The 21,922-nt window shown below is 28.6% G+C and overlaps 1 protein-coding gene across 1 annotated transcript in view; it reads left to right on the top strand.

Moving 5' to 3' along the window:
* The window catches only part of LOC121120523 (uncharacterized), a 222,038-nt gene that overhangs the window by 4,013 nt on the left and 196,103 nt on the right, over nt 1-21,922 (top strand). Inside the window, exon 2 of the mRNA XM_040715404.2 lies at nt 11,056-11,447. Coding sequence (XP_040571338.2) covers nt 11,146-11,447 — 302 coding nt within the window. The 5' untranslated portion in view covers nt 11,056-11,145. The remainder of the gene's footprint in view (nt 1-11,055; nt 11,448-21,922) is intronic.

Genomic DNA, 21,922 nt, shown 5'->3' with positions numbered 1-21,922 from the left:
CGTCAGTTTTATAAAAAAAAGCGTTCTTGGGCCTTTTGACAGCCGAATTAGTCTTGAGGTTGAGGCTCTTTCCAAATATATTTCAACTATACATAATATGATTCCAATACAAGAGTCAAGTGTTAAGTCTGGAAAATTTTATTACCCTCTGCTATGGGTAGCTTTTTTTTATAAATCTATTATACTTTGGCAATTTAAAAATCCGAATATCGACGAGCTCTACTTACTTCAACTTGTCCGTGAAGGAATGTGGAAATTTTTTAAACTCTATCATCCATGCATTTCAAGATGCCCAGCATCATTTGCTCTTCGAGTGGAATATTGATCCTTTTAATTTGAATGACTACCTTCCCCAGTACTTACTTGCTTATATTCTTTTTGGAATGCCCCTAGGGGAAGGAAAAGTCTAGAATAGAAACAAAGGCTATTTGCTCTTCTTTAGTTAGCACTAAAGCATTCAAAGCTAGCTGTCTCACTTTGAATGCGCTTTTCACTCCCTGCGGAAAATTTGCATTGCTTCTGTAGCAAGATACGCTGTCTTTTCCTTAATGATTCTTCGTTACAAAGATAGAAAATTGAACTACGTTCAGAAATTGTTAAGTCTTCCCCACAATGACCATATAAAACCTATTCGACCCTTAAAGGCTCAGTATGTAATGTTGATGTCTATTGATAAGAACAGCAACATCGAAGATACGGTTCTTGTTTGTTAGTCTGTTTTAAATTGATTTGATATTTTATGTACTCATATTTTGTTTAGTATAATTTCATATAGATAGAATATAAAAAAAAACATTAGTGGTTAGTATTCGAGGGTTTGGCTTTAGTCTACGGGGTTAATTGGAAATTGTAACGTTTATTTATAATTAATTTTTTATTGCAATCTATCTTAATATATTTATTATTATTTTTATCTTAATTTTGTTCTATCTATTATATTGATAATTTTAATAAAAGCCCAATTATAAAAAAAAATAAGTGAAAATATATAACTATATTACAAAAAAAAACTCATTGTTCCTTGAATTTTTTTCGAAGCATTATTCTATTGAAGTTTGTTTTGAATATATAAAATGTTGTAGGAAACATAGTATGAATTTTGGGCTCTATCGATAATTTCCATGTTTCTTGGGGAAAAAAAACTAGCAAAAGGGCAAAAATTTGATTGACTAGTGAGCAATTGCTCAAGAAATCCATCTTATCCAACAGTAATATATAGACTGATTACAGTTGGACACAAATAACTTTGATATGAGGAGATAACAATTTCATAAAATACATATATTTAACAAAAATACTTTTATACAACCTTATAAAATCAATGCTATTTTATTTGAAAAGAAAATTCAGCTCTTTTTATCATCGGTGATTGAATAGATGTTATAAGATATAGCCCTCTTTAACTTTATATTCTTGATGTTATGTAGGGGATAAGTAATTTTTTACAATAAACACTTCCTGAAAAGTAAAGCAGTATAAACTTATTGATGTATTTTCTATCTAACTCAATTGACTTCCCATAAATAAATTTACTCGTCAAAAAAGACGTAATAAAAAGAGGACCAGAAGGAAAAAATAAAATAAAGCTATAAGTTTTAAAATCGGAAATAAAATATTTGCTATGTTTTAAAAGAAATAAATCAATTGAATGAAATACATTTCATAAATATTATTAATATGATAATTGTAACATAGAACGTACATTTCTTCTTTAAATATTACCTTATCTCAATTAATAAAAAGTAAATAGAATTTAATTTTTTTAATGTTCTTTTAATTGGTTAGATGGAGAGTTGCACTGATTAAGTATCAGTAAACCTTATAATATTTCAACTAACCTAGGTATCTTTTGTGAAGTCCGTATACATAAAGTATATTTCCGTCGCTAGGAATGATCTGTATTAAATTTTTTTAGAAGAACAAAGATAAAGGAAAAGTCGTTGACTCTATGCAAAAATATACTAAATGGCAAAACATATAAGAAATGAGTTTAATAATTTTTTCTTTGTATTTATTAATGGAGATTTGACTACTCAAATATTTTATTAAACTGTATCATCTTTTGTTTCAATAAAATAGTTATACAGTTGTGTTCGCTTGAGACGATACACTTTTAAATTTGCTGTCAAAAATGCTATACCATTTTGATGAGATGTTATTGGCCAATCAGTGAATCTATTAACAACTAGAAAATGTTAATAAAAGTTATCATGTTGATAAACATGAGTCTGATGCCTCAGATCGAGCACAGGGGAGCTATTTTAGCCTTTTTCCCCTCAAATGAAAAAATAGAAAAAAAAAAATTCTGTCACTGAGAGGGTTAAGCGACGCTCAGAAAGGTCTAATGAGACTTTTTATGCAGTCAAAAATTTCGTTTAGGAGAAAGAAGGAAGGCAACGATCAAGGAACTCTTACGCAAGTTTGATATGGATAAAGTCACCATGAAGAGGTTTGTTTAATAGGATCTTGGCCGTAGGAACTACATACGAACACCGAGACAAGTTCTGAAGCCGATTGACTTCGAGAAAATGGTTACAACAGGGGAAAAAGTGTTTGAATAGCCCGAAGAATTAGCTACCTGATTTTTCATTTTGAGCTTAGACGAACACCATTTTCCCTTAATGAGATGGTGTCAACAGAAACAGTCTTTACCTTGTCTCAACATGTTAGGATTCCAACCTGCAAGTGAATGAGCACACCTTCATATCCTAGAAATAAACCTTAATTTGACCATCCAAACTAGATAAGTGAATTTAGTGATGATTTTAAAATATTTTTCATTAAAAAATGGATAATTTGGTTAATGCATTTTATAATTTTTGTATTCATTAAAGGAATAAGTAATTGTTAGAACTTATAACCTTGTGACTAGATTCAGCTTATGATAAAAGCAAAAAAACAAATAAAAAACAAATCTCATAGCCTCACTATTTGTTATTATAAAGTCACTCAAATATTGAAAGATAAAATCTCAATTCAAGATTTGGTCAGGTTAGTGCGTAAAATATTTTATGATCAAGAGCAAATACGATTTGTTTAAAAAAATTATACTTTTAGATGCACGTATAACGTAACTAATAAGAGTTCATTTCCTATTGTAGCCAAAAATAAATTGACCATAACGGGTTTTCAATAATTTAAACTTTGAAATATGATTTGTTCAAATTCATTAAAACTTTTTTAAACAGACATATTATTTGTAAAAAATTTATCCGAATCAAAAATGTCCGAAAAACGTGACAAAATAGTTGGTATTGAAACAATTCTCCAAGCGAGAACTACTCCTTCAGGAATCACGAGGCAGGTAGTAACTTTTAGTGGGACATTTTACAATGACTTAAATAGGAGCCGAGGAAGGCATGAATAAAGACTTAGGATGAAATTAAGAACAAATTAGTGATCAATATTAGAAGGAAGATTTAAAGGGAACCCATCTATAGAGTATATAAGTCCATACAGATTACTACAATGTTCCCAAGATGACCCTTTTCAGTACTATGAATTACAGTTGGAATGTCTTGGAGCGGGAAGGTACTCAAGCTTAAACCTTGAAAGTAGCCTAGGTGTTCTTGTAAGGAAACGAACCCAAACATTAGAAAATGTATACTTCCTCCCACCAGTAGATAAACTGTGCATGTTGACAGCCCCTCAAAAAAAAAAAAAAAAAAAAAAAAAAAAAAAAAAACCCCAATACAATGAATCAAAAAATGGCCTCAGAATGAGACAAAGGATTCGAGATTGCTAATCTTCTTCACTCAGAACATACACCAACAGAGATCCGACTATTTACAACATCAAGAAATCAATTAATGATGGTATTGGCATGAGGACGACCTTCATCAAGATGGTGCACCTTCACACAGAGCAAACATATACAATCCTTAATGAAAAACAACATTCATTTCGGCAACCATACTCCCCAGATGCCAACTCGCTCAACTTTTTCTTCGGGCCGCATGTCGAAGCCAGCGACTGCTGAAAACAAAATGTCGTAGCTCTCAAGGCTTCTGTTGACGAACATTACAGCCCCAAATTACATTACTACTACCTGTCAGGGCTTCCAGGAGTCTATCAAGGCCATTATCAATGTCGATTGATGCTAAATTGAAAAAGAGAAATTGCAAACATATACCAACAACTTTAATTAATGTAGCTTCCCTAGTTTCCGAAATGAAACTTGTTACATTTGTAGATTCAAAATGTATTGTTTTCAATTACACACCCAGCACATATATATTATCCAATTATTTAAAAAAAATAATTAAGTAAAAATATCAATAGGTTATCTATATGATTTTTTATATCTCTTACTCAATAAAATTGTAATCAAATTAATATTATTCCTGGACTAAAGGATATACTCGTACTTTTTTAAAAGGGGAAAGTCAATTACGTTCGCTGTAGTAATGTCTTTTGCTGGAAAACGGATAAAAAATTCATGCGCTATAAATTTCCAACTAAGTAATTTAATATTTTTTTAGTCTTCACATGGCTTTTCTACTGATTGGATAAATTTATATGCAATGTGTTAATTATAATTTATATGGTGCAAATAGATATTAATTTAAGTAAACATTTCTTTGTATGTATTCTGTGTAAAATTTGTAAGTTTTTTGATAAAAATGTTCGTGATGAGATAAATATCTTTCTTGAAACAAATATATTTTTTTTGCTGAATGTGCTTGTTCAATAATTTGGAATCCCCCCAAAAAAAATTAAAGACACACTCAGATAAATCTACTTAAATAATATTATTATAATTTTTTCATTTAAGAAATCATGATAAGTGCCTTTAAGGCATTTTTCTTACGTGAGAGCTCCTTTTTTAAAAAATAAACCTAAGGACTCAACGAATTAACTTATTCTTCGAAGTAACGAAAAAATAAATTAAATTATATATATTTTATATAAGAACGTGATAAAAATTGAAACATATATTCATTCAAATAAATAAACACGACAGAGTTGCTTAAGAAATTGATGAAATGAAATATTAAATTTATAAATAAAGTAAAATATCAGCAACACTAGAAACATTTACTATATGTATTCGGTAATTTTTTAAGTTGTTGAAAAGTACTAACAAAAATTAAGATATTATTTAAAAATTAGAAATTTGTAAAATAATGATAACATTTTTTTAGACTAGTTTATTAGAGTAAAAAAACGACATTTTTTTGGGATAAAATTTCCCAAAATTATAAATGGATATTGTGCAGAGCTTATTCACAGCTTAACTTGAAAAATATTAGAGAGTCATTTTTTTAATGCTTCACAAATGTCATAATAATTGTAAAGGTTAAAAATCACATTGAGTTTACAAATTATATTTTATTGTATTTGACATTGGAAAAAAGTTAATTTACATAATTATCAAATGATTTGGGAAAAAATTCTTTAGTACATTTTTTTTCACAAAGTACACTTTAAAATAAAAATTGTTTTGTAAACAAAATTGTTTCTTCTTTAAAAAATGACATCTAATTATACATTTTTAACAAGGTTCTTTTGAGGTTTGAACTTTAAATTTTGTTTTATATATTTTAAATACATTTTAACTTAGGCAAGAAAAAGTTCTTAGAAAAATTACATTTCGCCGTTTGAGTTCTTTTCTTTTAAAAAAATAAACACACAAAATATTTACAAAAAACTATGGACAAGCTCATTTGTGTTTAACAAAAAACATATTTTTTTTCATATTTGTAACTTAAAGTGTAAATTAAAGGAACCAAATCCTCTCATTAGGATTGAAAATTGGTAGTTATAGTTAGAAACGACTAAATAAAAATATTTTATCCTTCAAAATTAGCGTTATGACTAATTTTGTAGAAAATTAATCAATAGTTGTCTAGCACATAAAATATTTAACAAATAATTTTAAATAACATTATTTGAAAATAATTTAATAAACTCTGTTATAAAGAATTAGTAAAATAAATTAAAGGCTAAAAAATATTGTCAAATAGTTATGAAATTTTCTTATTTGTACTCTAATAAAAAGGTCATAAAGTTAAAGCTCGAACGTTAAAGTGTTTCATCACTAATTCAGTGAATTATCAGAAATCATGACTGATGGGAAGGATGTGCATTTTGTAGAGTGTGAGGAGAAAGTTGAGTCGATCGTGGGTAGGAACAAAAGCACTATTACATTAATAGATAATACATTAACATGAGCTGCCTTTTACATAATTTGAGGAAATAATAATAAAATACAATTTGTAAATATCACAAATATCAAAGAAAAATAGTTTTATAATTTGTATGTTCGGCAATTTTATCTAAAGCTGACCAACAGACATCATTTAACACTTTTTTTTTTGATTTATTATGTCATTTTAATTTTTAACTATATATTTTTTTTTTCTTGCAAAAATTAAAACCATTTCATGACTTTCAATATATATGTGTTACTTCTCCATTAAAGTTAGAAAAATTAGTTTGTAATAAAAAGTTGTTTACATATTAAGAATGGTATACACTATGAAAAAACTAAAATTCAATTCCTTTTAACTATGTGAATACGTATGAAAAATCTTTTTCAACTCAAGGGAGTAATTTTTTTTTAAATCAACCTTTTATGGAATTTAATTTTTACTCATAATGGTTAAAGTTAAAACATATAAGTAGGAAAAAAAATTACTATGTCATAAAAAGATGAAAAAAAATTATCCATTTATTTTTGTATTTCATCAATCTAAAATTTTTATTTCTATTACTCATTTAAAGAACATTGTACCAAAAAAGTTAATGTATGCTTTTCGATTTGGTCAAAAATTTTTTAGTAAATTAAAATAACATTTCATTACAAAATCTTTGGATTTAGCTGTAACATTGTTTTAGAAACTATTAATGTTACCATTCACGTCTGTCATTGCTGAATTTGAATTAATGAATAATATTCCTTGGAGTTGTACCGGTTCTCAATATGGGACTTTAAATATGTTCAGTCCTACGTCCTTTTTTTCTAAATGAATCAAGTGAGAGAGTGGAAATAAACAATTAAGCTTCAAATTTAGAATAATAATATACAACTTACCCAATTTAGATTGATAAAAAATAATAATTTATTAGTGGAATCTAAAGGAAAAAGCGTGCTTGTCGTATAATTGAGAATCATCCACGCCTGACATCCCCCCCTGATTTATTTGCCCTTGCAATACGTCCCAAATTGTGAAGTATCCTTTATAAATTTGCTTGATTAATAGTTTAATTAGTTTAATAAAATTTTAAGTATATTTTATGCACGGTGATATTTTGTAATTATTCTTAATTTTGATTTGCTTGAAGTATCATTGATTTAAACACTAAATCCTTGATAATCAAGATCAATTTTTAATGAAGTTTTAGACTTATATCCATAATAACACCATATTGCAAATATTGTTCCATAGGAATACTTTTTTTTGTTTGTACCTTGGTACAACTATATTTTAACATATTATTTTATAAAAAGAATTAGTTTTAATTTTTTAACATATTAAATACAATATTACAGTAAAATCCTTAGGCAATGGCGTTTTTGTGCATCTAAATTTATATATAAGGACTCGTACTTTTGCAGTTATGTAATTAATTTCTCTTGATATGGGCCGGTATAAAAATAAGAAAAATCTTTATGCACAAGATACAACTTAAAATTGAAGACAAAAAAAACAAACACACAATCCCTTGGTTCATTATATTAGTTATATGCGTAAACTTGAAGAAAAAAAGTTATGATGTCTCTGGTGATTGTTTAAAGAAGATATATGTTCTCTTTTCCGATGTTTTACAACATAAACTACCCAAGGTTAGTAAGTTGGTAACTACTCTGTACTTCATCCAAAATAATGAATAGTCTATGAACCTATTTCACAATGTATGAAATATATATTCTTTTTGTCTTTTCCTTTTTTTTACCAACTAGAGGCATTTTTATAAAAGTAGAGTAGTTATGATAGGAAAGAGATAATTGAATTAAAACAATTTTGCAATGAATATATTGAATAATTAAAAGATTTTTGTTGGTTGATTTATTTATATCATTGCATATTTATTGAAAATTATGACAGAATATTAAGAGTCAAACTGAAAAAATCAATCAAAGTCAACCTTTTTTTAATAGTAAATCTTTTGAAGTTAGAATATCAGGCTTTATTATTTAAGAAAATACGCTAAAAATATTAGCTTACAAAAAGATCCTTTATTTTATTTGTTTTTCTATAATTGGAAACATTTTGTAGACAATATAATCAAGATAACCTACAAAATAATTTTTCTTTCGATGCTGGAAATTTTTGTATGAACTGTTGTTTCCTTTAATTTTCATCCATATAGTTATTTCACATCAAAATATGGGTTGGAATCTTAAATACTACAAAACATTATTTTTTATAGAAAACTATTGCGAATGAAGGTTTTAATGTTCATTTTTGTATTCTAAGCCTAAAATAACAATAATAAATGTGAGTTTTAGCCTGGGGACAATCCAGGACTTGAATTTTGTTGCATACTGTTATTTAATTTACTTCGGTCAGAGTCTCCGTGTCTCAATTCAAATGTCAAGAGTACTATAAGATGATGTGAGTAACTCTTAAAAATGCACTTCAATACTTACGAAATACGAAGTTATGTGTATAAAAAATAAAAATCTAACTATATATATGTTTGCCTAATTACCGTTATTGTATTGGCCGTAACTCCAATTAGTAATTAACACAGCTTCTTCTCTCTGTATCAAAGTCAATAGGACCTTTTGAAACAACAAAAGTATTATAACTTGAAAGAATATGTGAGAAAGCTTGAAGCCGTTTTCTCTACATATTAGTATCAAAAGCTATTGAGGCAATACAATGGTGGATTAAAACTCTTTTTAAAATTATTCTTGTAATAAAACATTGACTGTTTTTCAGACTACAGAGAATATGACTATTTAGATTTTAGACTATTAAAGATGTGTTTCTGTCTTCATGAGTAACAACGAAGTTAATACTAAATCAGTGAATCAACTAAGCGACATTTTATCTCTACAACATGGTCTCATATAAATATATGCATAGAATACTACGTTACAAGTGTCCTAATTTTCTGAGCCTAGTCTACCATATATAGAAACATACTACATCTACAGTCGATCGTGAGATACTTCACTCTAACAAGTGAAAAGTAAGAATCGTGCAAGTCTTTTATATTTTTAATATTGGAATAAGCTTGCAGGCATGGAAAGACTCTTTGCTGCAAGCATCACATTTTAATTTTACAAAACTTCAAAAATCAATTAATCGAAATCGTTCACCCATTTCAGTCTTAAAATTTTTTAAATAACGATTTATATTCATTGTTCTTAAACAGATGTCATGATTCTATTTGAAAGGAAAAAATATGTTCTCTGATATTAGTTACATCAATCTTAAATAGTTGACTGTAATAAAATCAAAACTTGTATTCCATGTATGTTTCAATATATTATAACAGATTGATTTATATGTAATTATATATTGATAGTAATACATATATATATATATATAAATACATAGATAATTATTGAATAAATCTCAAAATCTGATATATATCACTATAATCGATAATATTGCCATTGTAAACTTTAAAAAAATAAAAATAATAAGGTATATCCCTCAGTTTGTGCCGGATCCAAATTTGTAATTATTGCAGTATCAATACAAAATGTAATAACTTTTATGTTAAGGTTATTAAAATTTCCTTTTAACCATTTTAAAGTCTATCTATAGCAGACTTAATATAGAGAATTATCATTTTATTCATGCTCATCACCTCTCAAACCATCAAAGGTTTGTAAATAAACCATAAATAGTCTTCTATCCCCAAAAATATTTCTCAAAGATTGGTATTTAGTTATATACCTTTGGTAATTCAAATCCTTTACTTCTTTAGGTTCATTGAATGCATCTTGTTTTTTTTCAAATCAAATTCAGTAAAGCTTCATATTCTTTTGAAATATCGAAAAATGAGGAATCAGTACCAGAATAGAATTTATTATTAATGACAGAATCCGAAAGCTCTTTTTGATAGGGCTTCATGATCCCAGTTTGAAATGAATCTATCCCCTTCTTTACATATCTAGCCTCCAAGTTATCATTTTTATAATTCTTGCTTTTTTCTCTACATGGACCTAACTTTGACGTGTTCATTTTGTTACTCAAATAGTTGTAGAACAACTTCAATTTAATATATTATTATTATTTTATGGTCCTTTAATTTGTCAGATGGAGTTGCACTGGTTCAGTATAATTAAAAATTATAGTATTAAAATAACACCATCTGCCCTAGAAATTTTCTTTGAAGTCCATACACATAAACTATATTTTTTTCTCTCGGAACGACTGAGGCGCGAACTTACTCACATTGAGTTCCAGTGAATAAATTATCGCAAGTACATTGTCCATTGAGCTATGTCGTTTCATATTATATCATATTTATAGAAAATATAAATTTTTTTTAGAATTCCACATTGGCACCATCTTTTACTTATTATACATAGAAAATACGCTCAAATGCAAATCTCTATAAAGTCAGTAAACTGAAATACTTTTTTTAACTATATTTAGAATGTACTAAGGTTCTTATAACTAACCATGTTAACTAATAGAGAATAACCCTATCATCCCTTTAATTATAAAAAGTATGTAAATTTGAACAGATTTAATTAACAGTAACTTTTTGAAATTATTAATATTTATTCCTAAGAAGATAATTTGATGATACATATATTGCCAAATCTCGTCAGGAATTATTTTACTACTTGAGCTATATTTTCTGTTATTATAAATAAAAAATATGTTGTAAATAACCTAATATTTACGGGGCAATCAGCATAGAGGATAATTAAATTTGTATTAAAATTAAAAAGGAAAAAAAATAAATATTAAGAGTGAAAAAAAAAAAAAAGGTTAAACGTTCCACACAGTGTAAAGGTCGCAGTGAACATTTCTGTAATCCTTTTGGTACACGTTTGTGAAAACTTCCCATATTAAATTTTTCAAAACATATATACGTATACTTTTTATTAGTATTACTGTAACCGTCATTTCTTTTCAGATAGTCAGTGAAAAATAACAAGAAGTGAACTTCCAAACTTCCTTAAATAACCATTTAATCCAGAAAGCATACACTTCCAAAATTTCCAAAATGAATTCAATTCTTCAAATCCTATTCCTTTCATTCCTTTTCATACCGAATCAAATCATGGGAAACTGTGATCCCAAAATGAAAAAATCTGAGCTCTTACCTACAGAGAAACGTGTTCTTCGTTCATCAATTGCTATCAAAGCCCTTGTATCCAATCTGTATCCCTCAGATTCAGAGCACCATCATGGACATGCACAAACTGCAGAGCTTTGGATATTAGATGTCTATAAAGGAGTAGACAAACTAGCTGCAGCATTAGGGATCCACGAAGGCTCTGGCGGAGTCTATAATCTACGAGACCAGTAAGTAAACTATCCTCAAAAATTCATACTTAATCTTGCATTATTTATCTGGGGTGTTTGTCCACTCTATGAACTTATATTTCCATGTAATATATTATGTGTCTTCCTGTATCTTTATTTTTTTGGGTGGTACTTCATTATATCCTGAGTTATAAATAAATTAAAATTGCATTTTTTTATGTTTTCTTATGATTTATCTTCTAGAGTAAAGAATATTCCTTGTTTCATAATGATAAATTCGTTTACAAATAATTTAGATTCTACAGAATAAAAAAACTATTTTCTCCAATAATTATTTTAGATTATGTATTTACAAATATAAAAAATATCTTAGTGAAAAAGTGGTCCATTGGTTCATTCATGTGTACTGTTTATATTTTTAAGTCTGGTCCACTTTTTTGGAATTGGTAATCGGAAGAATGAATTTTCTTTTCCTCAGCTCTTGTCATTATTAATTAACTCCTGAGTAGTGAACTTCTTTTCCTACTACATTTAATTATGTTCAAAAACTGATTGAACATTTTTGTGTTCTCATAAAAACCGAACAGTAACCTTGAGGATTTGTTGCTGAGTTATACGTTATTTATAAGTCTTTATTGGACTCCGAATAGGATTGACGCTGGACAATGAAGTAATTACTCCCAATGTACATGTTTATTTCCTTCCCCCCTCCTTCCTTGTCAAAGGGGATTGTAGAAGATCTAACGAAACGTAATGACAGCTAAGCTGCTCTCCTTTTAAACATTATTCAAATTTTCAGGGTTACCATGTTGATTTTCGGTTTCTTTTTTATATCGTATGTGACAATTACTATAGAAAAAAGTAGTTTTATATTGCTAAAATAACAGTATATATGCTGGGATGATAAACAGCCCAGGATAGTACTTGTTTTAGGATTTGAATAAAAGTATCGGAGGGTTAAACTTCCTTTTGTACTTTGTATATCGAAAAAACACAACTTCAAAAGGACAGTTTTTCTTTTCCCATCCTAACTTTATATGTATAGAGAGAGAGAGATAGATAGATGGAAATACCCATAATCAATCATTATGGAATATATTTAAAGAGTTTTGTATTGATCTTAAATAATCTCTAAAGGAATTGAGTGTAGATAAAAAATATATTAAAAAACTTTGTACAAAGAATAGGGTCAGTATTCTTACAATTCGTTTTTTCCTCCATTTTTTTGTTATTTCGTAGTCCTTTTCTCTTCTAAAAACCATAGAGAATGAGAAGCCCATTACAGAAATGATTAAACTCCTTTTTTTTATTCCTAAATATCAGAAGATATATGAACATGAATAAATTCTTTCGAGAAGTAAATTGAAACCAGAGAATCAAATATATATGTATATTAGAGTGGAGCTTATCATTTAAACTTTCGAAATGTGAGGATCCTACAGTCAAAAAGTATATTTTTTTTCAGTACATAGAAATAATTTGCAAATTTTGAACATTATGAAAATTATTTTGTGCAAGCGTGCAGCATTCATAAGGTTTGAAATCTTACAATTTTTTTTATGAATGCTTGTGTTTCAATATCATCCATAAGTTTTTTTTAAAAGTCGTTGCATTTAATTATACTTCACAAATCATACCCATGATAGAGATTTTGTTGAAGTTTTATCTGGTGTATTGCAAATACTTATTGTAATTGATCATACATCAATATAATTTAATTAGCGCCCTTGGTTTAATTGACACGCTCTAGGTGGATTTCTTGCAATTGCTGAGTAAGAAGAGGCCTTTCTCTATGAATGAGAAACTTATAACTAGCCTTTTTCACCGTCCGGGACAATGTGCCACTGTCACCTTCTTCTTCTTGAAAAAAAAATCATCTTTGGATTGTCATTGAAGGCTGTTTTTACGTACTTGGATATTAACTGGACTGTTATGCCACCTGGGGGTCGGTCATTGATGTCTTTACCATCACTCAGATGTTTTTGAACTTTAAACGCGATTCTTCTAGATACATTAGTGATCTTGATCCCTTAGAAATGGGATGGCTGGCCTAAAGTAAAGTCGTAACTTCAATTTTTTTCTCTTTCACGATGTTGAATTACTTTTTATTATTTCAAAATGCGTAGCCTTCGGCGTCTAATATACTGAGTTATCCAAAAACATGCAGAACTTTACAATCGGTTTACTAAAAACTTCATCATAAAATTATGTACAAATAATTTTGAAAAACCCGGTATGTACTACAAATTACAGCCAATATTGGTTAATCTAATTTATATTTAAAAAAATATTATAAGCATCTATTATTTACAAATTTAATAGAGCAATAATTTTAGTTAATTGAATATTAGCTTTCGGTCAACATGTTTGTTTATTAGTTTACCACATTTAAATGGGTGATGTTTACCAAAATTTGCATGTAAGAGAGGCCGGGACAGTTATGATACGGAACAATTGCAACAGTTCCTTATCACAAACATGAAAAAAGCTACATTCATAAAATGTCCATCAAAATTTATAATATAATGCAGATTATTGTTTTTTTTTTAAGTTAATAATTTATGTAAACTTTTTTAAATATATTTTTATAACGACTAGTTATTAGGAATAAAAGTAGTTTTTCGAGGATAATTATTTTTGTAATTATGTATTAATTTTTACAAAATGATATCATTTGCATTAATGTAAATGATGTGTGAACCATTTTTTTACTTATTATTTTGCAATCAGTCGATCTAATTTGCTCAAAATTCAAAACTCACTTAGTACAGAGAAAATTAAGGTATTTTAGCGCTTATAAAAAATGGTACCGTTGCAACAAATGTAACACCAAGTATTTAAGTTTACAATAAATTAACATAATGCCGATAATTGTAAAACAAATAAATGAAACTGTTTATAATTCTTTGAAATATTCGATAAAAACAGTATTAAAGGATAAAAGTAATTCTCTTTCGCATAATTATTTTTTTGTAATAAGGCAGTCGTTTGTCTTTCTTGGTAAAATTTCAATCTGTGATTATTTATTATCAGTTGATATAATTTCTTAACATTCTAAACTCACTCATCAAGGACAAATTTGAGATATTTTAATGCTAACTACAAAGGAAATAGTTGTAACAAGTACTGTAATTTTCATCGAAATGTTTATTCTTCTTTATTAATTTGTTATACTTCACATCAAGCATATTTTTTATTCAAAGTATGCTTAAGGTGGCGTATATCATAATAATTAATTATATTCAAGCAATGGCGGATTTTTTTTTTAAATTGGACGAGTCTAAGCCAAAACAGCTCAAAATACATTTTTTTTGTACTTAAGTAAACGAAAATGTGCAGATATAAATTTTAAATTGTCAGGATTACCAATTTTTTATTATTATTATTTTTTTCATAACGAAAATGCTTACAATTTACAGCAGTAACAATTGCTAACTAAGTAATATCTGTTTGTAACTATCTAAATTTGTATTTGATATCTTTAGATCAAAAGTAACATTTGAAAAATTAAATAATATGCACCATCCTTATAAATATTTATAATTTATTAATACATTATAACTATTTATAAGGATGGTGCATATTATTTAATTATTAATTATTTAAAAAGGCTCTCAAGTTTCTTTTATCCTTTTTGGGTAAATAAAAGACCCACCATAGACTTTTTCTTTATACAACTAATTCTTTATTACATTTGTCGTTTACTAATATACATATTTATTGATATAATTATTTTGCTTAATAGTATTATTCAATATACATCGTAGTTAAGCTAATTGCCTTTTTTTCTCAATAGGAACTACATACGTTCAGAAATATAACCATTAAATATTTACATATATTGTAATAAAAAGGCGAAAAAAAGAATTGGTAAAGAGAGTAATCGTAACGTTTCATTCAATAACAGTGTACAGAATAACGATTCAAATAAGTTCTAAATTTGTTGAAAGTACTTATACATTTTACATTGATGTATTTGAATTTCATTCAATATGAGGATTCTCAAAGCTAAAGTGTGATTATGAGTTATAAACTTCAAAACATACAAAAAATATGTATTAAAAAATTTGTCTAGATGAATTTATTTTTGTAAATAAATTGCAAAAATCAAAATTTCAAAGAAAATTGCATAAAACTGTCTGCATAATGTAGTGTACCTACAAAAACAAAATAAGTTTTATATAATAATTACGTAAAAAAATCATCCTCGATAACTGGCTCATTTTTTCAAATAATACAAAAATATGTATTTAAATGTTCTGGAAATTGAAAATACCCAGCAAAAATCTAGCACAAAAGTCATAACAAAAAAAAATGTTTGATATATTTTTCCACATCATGTACACACAGCCCAGTATATCTTGAACATATTAAGATGAATGAACGGCCTTGTATTCCTATTTTTGAGATGAGTTGATACATTTTCGAATGTTGTTTTTTTTTAAATGTATTTATTTCCCATTATATAATATATAAGAATACATCATAATAAATTGGGTAATTACATTTAATAAACAAATATAAATAAACATTATAGCTTAAAATTAGTGCCCAAAGACAAAAACCTCTTTAGCTACATAAGTACAATAAATAAAAAGTGAAAAAAAAAGTTCATCAAATAAAAATACAACGTTCTTTAGGTTTCTCCCACGCGCTCGTAAAGAGACGAACAAAATAATCTAAAATTATTTTAGTAATAAAAAAATACACACAAAAGAGATGTATATTTATAAAATCAAATATCTTATCTCCTTTTTTCCTAGATGAACTGGTTATAGAGCCATATTGTTTAATCACATTGGATTTATCGTTTTTAAAAGAGTCAAGTTCCACTAATAATCTTTTGACTAATTTTCCAATCCCTATTGGCACGGGTTGATCGCTTACTTTTTCCGCATATATTAGCCCCTGAACTTTGCCTAGGATAAACTCAATCTTTAGAGCCTCCTCCATATTTACGGACGTCGAGACCAGCCAGTCGGAAGGACTCAACCTCTTCTTTAATATAACCAGACACTCTTGCCACAGGGGCGGTACAAGTGCAAAAATAAAAGAGGTGGAAGGAAGTCTGGATTATAGTTCCAAAAAAACGACACATCCACTCCTCAGGGGTACGTCGACTCTTGTTGGTAAAGATAGACGATATTGCTATTCTATATCTAATCCATTTTTGCTTTGTGTTGCAAAAAATATTTTGGAATATTACGTGCGGACTCGCATTTGAAGAGTTCCAGTCTAGACCAAGCATCTCCATTCAATTTTCATTTTCGAATGTTAATAATAGTATAGAGTCTTTGGTTGATTTATAAAACATAATCTGACCACGTTTAGCCATTCAAATATAGTCTATCAATTTCTATTTATTTTTTTATGACAAATAATTTTTGCTACTCTATCTTATTTTGTTGTGCCTTCGATGGTTGAAGTAGAATAATTTTTAGATATAAATTGTTTTATAGTTCATCGAAAAAAGACAATGTCCTGGATGTTTCATTGAAATCTGAACACTAACAAATTTAATAATTAAAGAAGTTTGAGGGATTGAAATTAATTTATATTTCGATATGTTAAAGCATAAACAATTAGTTACAAAAAAACAAAAACTGCATCCGGAGAGTTATAGAAAACAGCCGAAGCGCATTTTCTTTAAGTTAATGTTGCATGCATGAAATATCGTGGTTTTATACCAGACTTTCTAGAGTTCTAAAAAAATTTGGGTGGAAAGATCCTTTTGAGTATGGAGAGGCCACTTTTGACACTAGCAATGAAAGAAACCCATCTCCTTCGTTGTAAGACTTTTTTGAATGAGTCTTTCGAGTTATTCTGAACTCTTTTTGAACCTTTTGGCAACACTACAGACCTGGTGCCAACCTCCTATATTACACCTTTGGGTGTATGTTGAGGAAAATACTCGCTGTGTCTGCCATCAAAACACCTTCGACCTCAAAGCCACTGTTAATCAGCACTGGGAAGCCATTACAGAGGGCTACATCTACAGCAGGAGCCAGGCGTTTTTCCTCCTGGAAGCCATCACTGCCACTGAGGGGGTCTACCTTAATGATTAAGAGACCTCTGACATTTATCTACTTTTTGTATTAATTTTGTTGAAATTATATTGTTAATTAATATTTATATCTTGTTGAAGTTTAAATTTCAAAGTTTCTAATATAAATGGACCACTCGGTAATTCAAAATTCATATATAGTCTATTAATTTTTTTTTTGTCATTATGACAATGCTTTTTTGGTATTTTTGAATCCAAAACATGAAGCAAAATAATTTGTTGATATAAATTGTTCTATGGTTCGTCGAAGAATACAATTTAATTCAAACTCAATGTTGAGAAATTCATAGAAAGTCTATTATTTAATATTTTCAGCTTGTTTTTCTGTTGACAAAAAAACACATTTGACTGTATTTATTTATATTGATTATAGAAAAAAAAGGCTTCATTACCAATTTATATAATATATGTTGTACATGCCATTTTGTGGCTTCTTTTTTTAGAGGAAACAATTTCACTAATTCATTAGTTTTTGTTAACAGCATCAATTGTTTCCCTACCTTTGTGTGTATTTCCTACTCCCCTCACAAAAACCATTATATTTGAGAAGTAGGTTGTTTTATTTTAGTATTTGTATATTTTTTTGAATAACTAATAAATCATTTCTACCTATAATGGAAAGTAGTTACTAAAGAGTGAAATGTTTTTTGGAAATTTATGAGGAGTCTCTAAAGTTTCTTTGCTCTTACATATGAAGTAATAAACCAAATAATAGGTAGATAATCAGGGTCGTCTACAAGATTATATTTTAGAACGGGCTTTGTTTTTGGATGTTTTTTTAAATACAATCCAAAATTTAAAATTTTTTAGAAAAAAATTTTGAAAAATTTATTTTCTGGGAAAAAAATTCCAAATATATATATTTTTTTTTAATTTCAAAAATCAACAGCTTTTCACAAAAAGTTATATTTTTTTCAAAAATACTTTATTTTTATAAAAAAGTTTTCTAAAATTAAATAAAATTTTTTGTAATATTTTGAAAAAAGACCCAAATATTAAATTTTCATCGGTGAGAGCGTGGCTGCCTTCTGGCCGGCAGACTTCTGTCCTTCGGCCTAGCCCGACGTGTTCCACCTGAAATTTTGCTTTTTTTGGTGCGTCTTGGAGGGCACGACGAACAGATGCGTGGGCCCCAACATTTACATTATTTTATTATATTTATTATGTTATAATAGGTGAAGTTATGAGCGTTCTTTCGGTTCATTTTGACAATAAAATTAACATAGTTAGGATTATCCCATTCAGATAGTTCCTTACGGTTTTATGGCAAATCTTTGTTCCTAAGAAATGGCATGAGTGCTCACAGGTCGTTGCAATTTAACGATTTCTATTATTTTATCGACATTTTTGACGTCCATTTAACCAGAACAGAATCCTTGGAATGTATCGAACTTCCTCTTTTTTACTTCCAATTTGGAACGCTGTAACACACAACTGGCTTTAATAAATATAAAACGGTATATGAACCTTTTTCAGTGTAAGATTAAGTCTTAAGAATGCTTTAAGATTTTTTTTTCCATGGGTGTATTAAACGTGAGATATAGCTCACTAAAAAGATTTAGGGAAAAACGATATGAACTTTTTACTTAACCTAATACTTCAATGCAAATATAATTATTAGCCAGGACAGGGCCCTGAATAGGGGGTTTGAGAGTGACTTTTTCATATCAAAATAACTGATCATTGATCAATAATATAAATCATAAAGTATTTAAATATGCTATAATACATATACATTTTGAAATGTTTATTTATTCCTGAAATATATTATTTAACTCTAGTTTTATTAAACTCATTTTTTTTAAACATTTCAAACTTTTTTTTCTTCTCATTCATAAATATATTTATATTTTAACAATAACATATATATATAAGTGTGTTATGTTTCATTTTGGCTTGTCTGAGTCAACCCAGCTTCAGTTCATAGAACCTAATAAAAAAAATGTTCAATCTCCCATTTTATTAAATAATCAACTTTTATTAATGCAAAAATTTCTGAAAAATTATTTTTGTTAAAATTATTAGGATTTATTAAAATTTTTCGAGTTTTATTTTATATATATTCATTGTAATTACTCCAAACTTCCTTCCTGCCTAGAAGAATGATTACATATATAATTAGTATTCTTTATTAGGGATTAAAAGCTTTTTTTCTATAAAAATAATATTTTCTTACGAAAATGTTTAAAGTATATAAGATAATTGAAGAAGTCTTATTTTTTTTAAAACTAAAGTTTTTTTGCATAGTAACTACTTTTACAAACATGTATTTTTGACTCAACATATTATGAATCGTAGAAGTTGCAGGATCTATAACGTAATAATAAATATATCTATCCTATAAAATATTGTAATTAGTCCAATATTTTTGCAAATTTGTAATATTTTGATTAGCTAACAATGCATTAATAATTCATTATTTGTACCCTCTATCTACTAATAGAAATAAATTTTAAGTACAAGTGTGGGAAAATAAATGGTAACACTGGAAAAAGGGATACTAACTGGAAAAGAAAACAACTTCTAAACTTAAAAATTGGAACAACGTAGCCTAATGCAAAACATCCTTAGAAGAAAGTATTTGCTCAAATTCAAAGAGCATAGGTTTGAGCCCCCATCGTTCCTAGAGAAGGATATATACTGCATGTACAGTAATAAAAATTATGTGTATAATGGGTATGTTTAAAAGAAATAAAACGGAAATCAACATGGAAACCCTGACAATGAAGGAATGCTTTGAATGAGATCAGCCACAGTTGGCTGTGACAATGGAGGAGAGGAAAGGGAAATTTACTATGATATTGGCAAGAATTACTCCAATTCTACTTTTCATTTGAAACCCTTACATCCGTCTCATAAATAAGAGGAAAACTATGTCTCTATTCCACTTTACACACTAAACCTCCCAAGTGTGTTTAAGAGAGCGTCCTCCTAGAATTGGCTAGTTTCAGTTTAAAAGTCCATTGAAGATATCGATTCACACAGTTTTTCACACACTTCTGAAGACATCATATTTCTATTTTAGGAATTATCCGCTCGTTATATACTGTATCCGATGCCCACTCAACTCCTTCCTCTACCTTTGTATAGTGGCTTGAATTCGTAGTTGATTTCTTGTTTTTGTGCGATTTGTCTGCGCAATAACGTTTGCTGGGCCTCCCAGCATTTAACCCTTGAACCCCACTTTATTTTAAATAGTTAGAAACCCAGACATATCTCTACCTTTTTTTGTTGTGTCCACCTTTATGTTGCCCTCTTTACTCATGTATTTATGTATGTGTGCGAAGAGTTGCACTGTTGTTCACTCGATATAGTCATTGTGGGTTAGGTTGAGGGGATGCTGGGAAGGCCTGTCCGTGGTGGGACAATAAATAACATAAGTCCTGAATGAAATAACTGCCCCAATAGGTATGAGTTTGCCGCCCAAGTCAACTCTTTACGTTTAAGGCTGGTGAGTAGTACTGAGATGGTACTAATGACATATTTTTTATATCTCCTGTTCTGCTCACGGTCGGAATATTTATAGTATCTCATCAGAAATTTGAAAACTATAGAGCGATGCAGTGGTGCGTTGTCATCAAGGAAAATTACCTCAGTTGCTTGGCTTCATATTTTGGGCATTTTTGGTGTATAGCATGGTTGAAATTGGTCAATTGTTGTTGGTAGCATTCACCATTAACGGTTTGAACGGGTTGTAAAAGGTTGTCGGCGTCTTCAAAGTTTTTCGGTGGCCGGCTGCGCTCTTCATTTGTCACGTTAAAATCACCCCTTGTAAATTTTTCAAACCACCTGAAGCACTGTGGTCTGCTTAAAACATATCCATGGTAAGCTTCTGCAAGCATTTGATGGACATTGTGGTTTTTTTCAGAAAACAAAATCAATAATGTCAATTTGTAGGCACAAAATTAGACATTTTTACGAGCGAAAAAAGTAAGAAAATAAATGTTAATTTACATTAATGGTATGATATTATGTTTCACCTATGAAATGCTATATATTTCAAAACCATGAGAGAGCAATAATCAAAAAGGCTATTGGTTCCTAGGTGTCGTCCGTAATTTTAAGATTATTTCAGTGTTTCATTCAACAACTCACTTTTTTCGCTCGTAAAAATGTCTAATTTTGTGCCTACAAACTACGATGCGCAGACATTCTTTATATTAGTTTCTTTCACCCCATCTTCTGACAGACTGATTTTGGTGGTTTTCAGAAAAAAAAAGAAGATATTCTAAGGGTTTACCACACCAAATAAAACTTACCAATTGAAGAAAAACGCTTCTCAATGCCATCAAATGAGTTTGTCATTTACTCATACGTGGCCTTTAGGCAATATGTAGAGCCTGTGATGGATAATAATGTTGGGCATATTGAGGGGAAAAGTTTTGAAAAAACCTTGTCTACATATTTTATGAACAATATTTTTTTTTTCTTATTATTGAAAATATAAATT

This window comes from Lepeophtheirus salmonis, chromosome 6, assembly GCF_016086655.4.
Source record: "Lepeophtheirus salmonis chromosome 6, UVic_Lsal_1.4, whole genome shotgun sequence".
In the NCBI taxonomy this organism is placed as follows: domain Eukaryota; kingdom Metazoa; phylum Arthropoda; class Copepoda; order Siphonostomatoida; family Caligidae; genus Lepeophtheirus; species Lepeophtheirus salmonis.
Note: the sequence above shows the minus strand (reverse complement) of the source record. Positions and strands in the feature narration are given on the sequence as shown.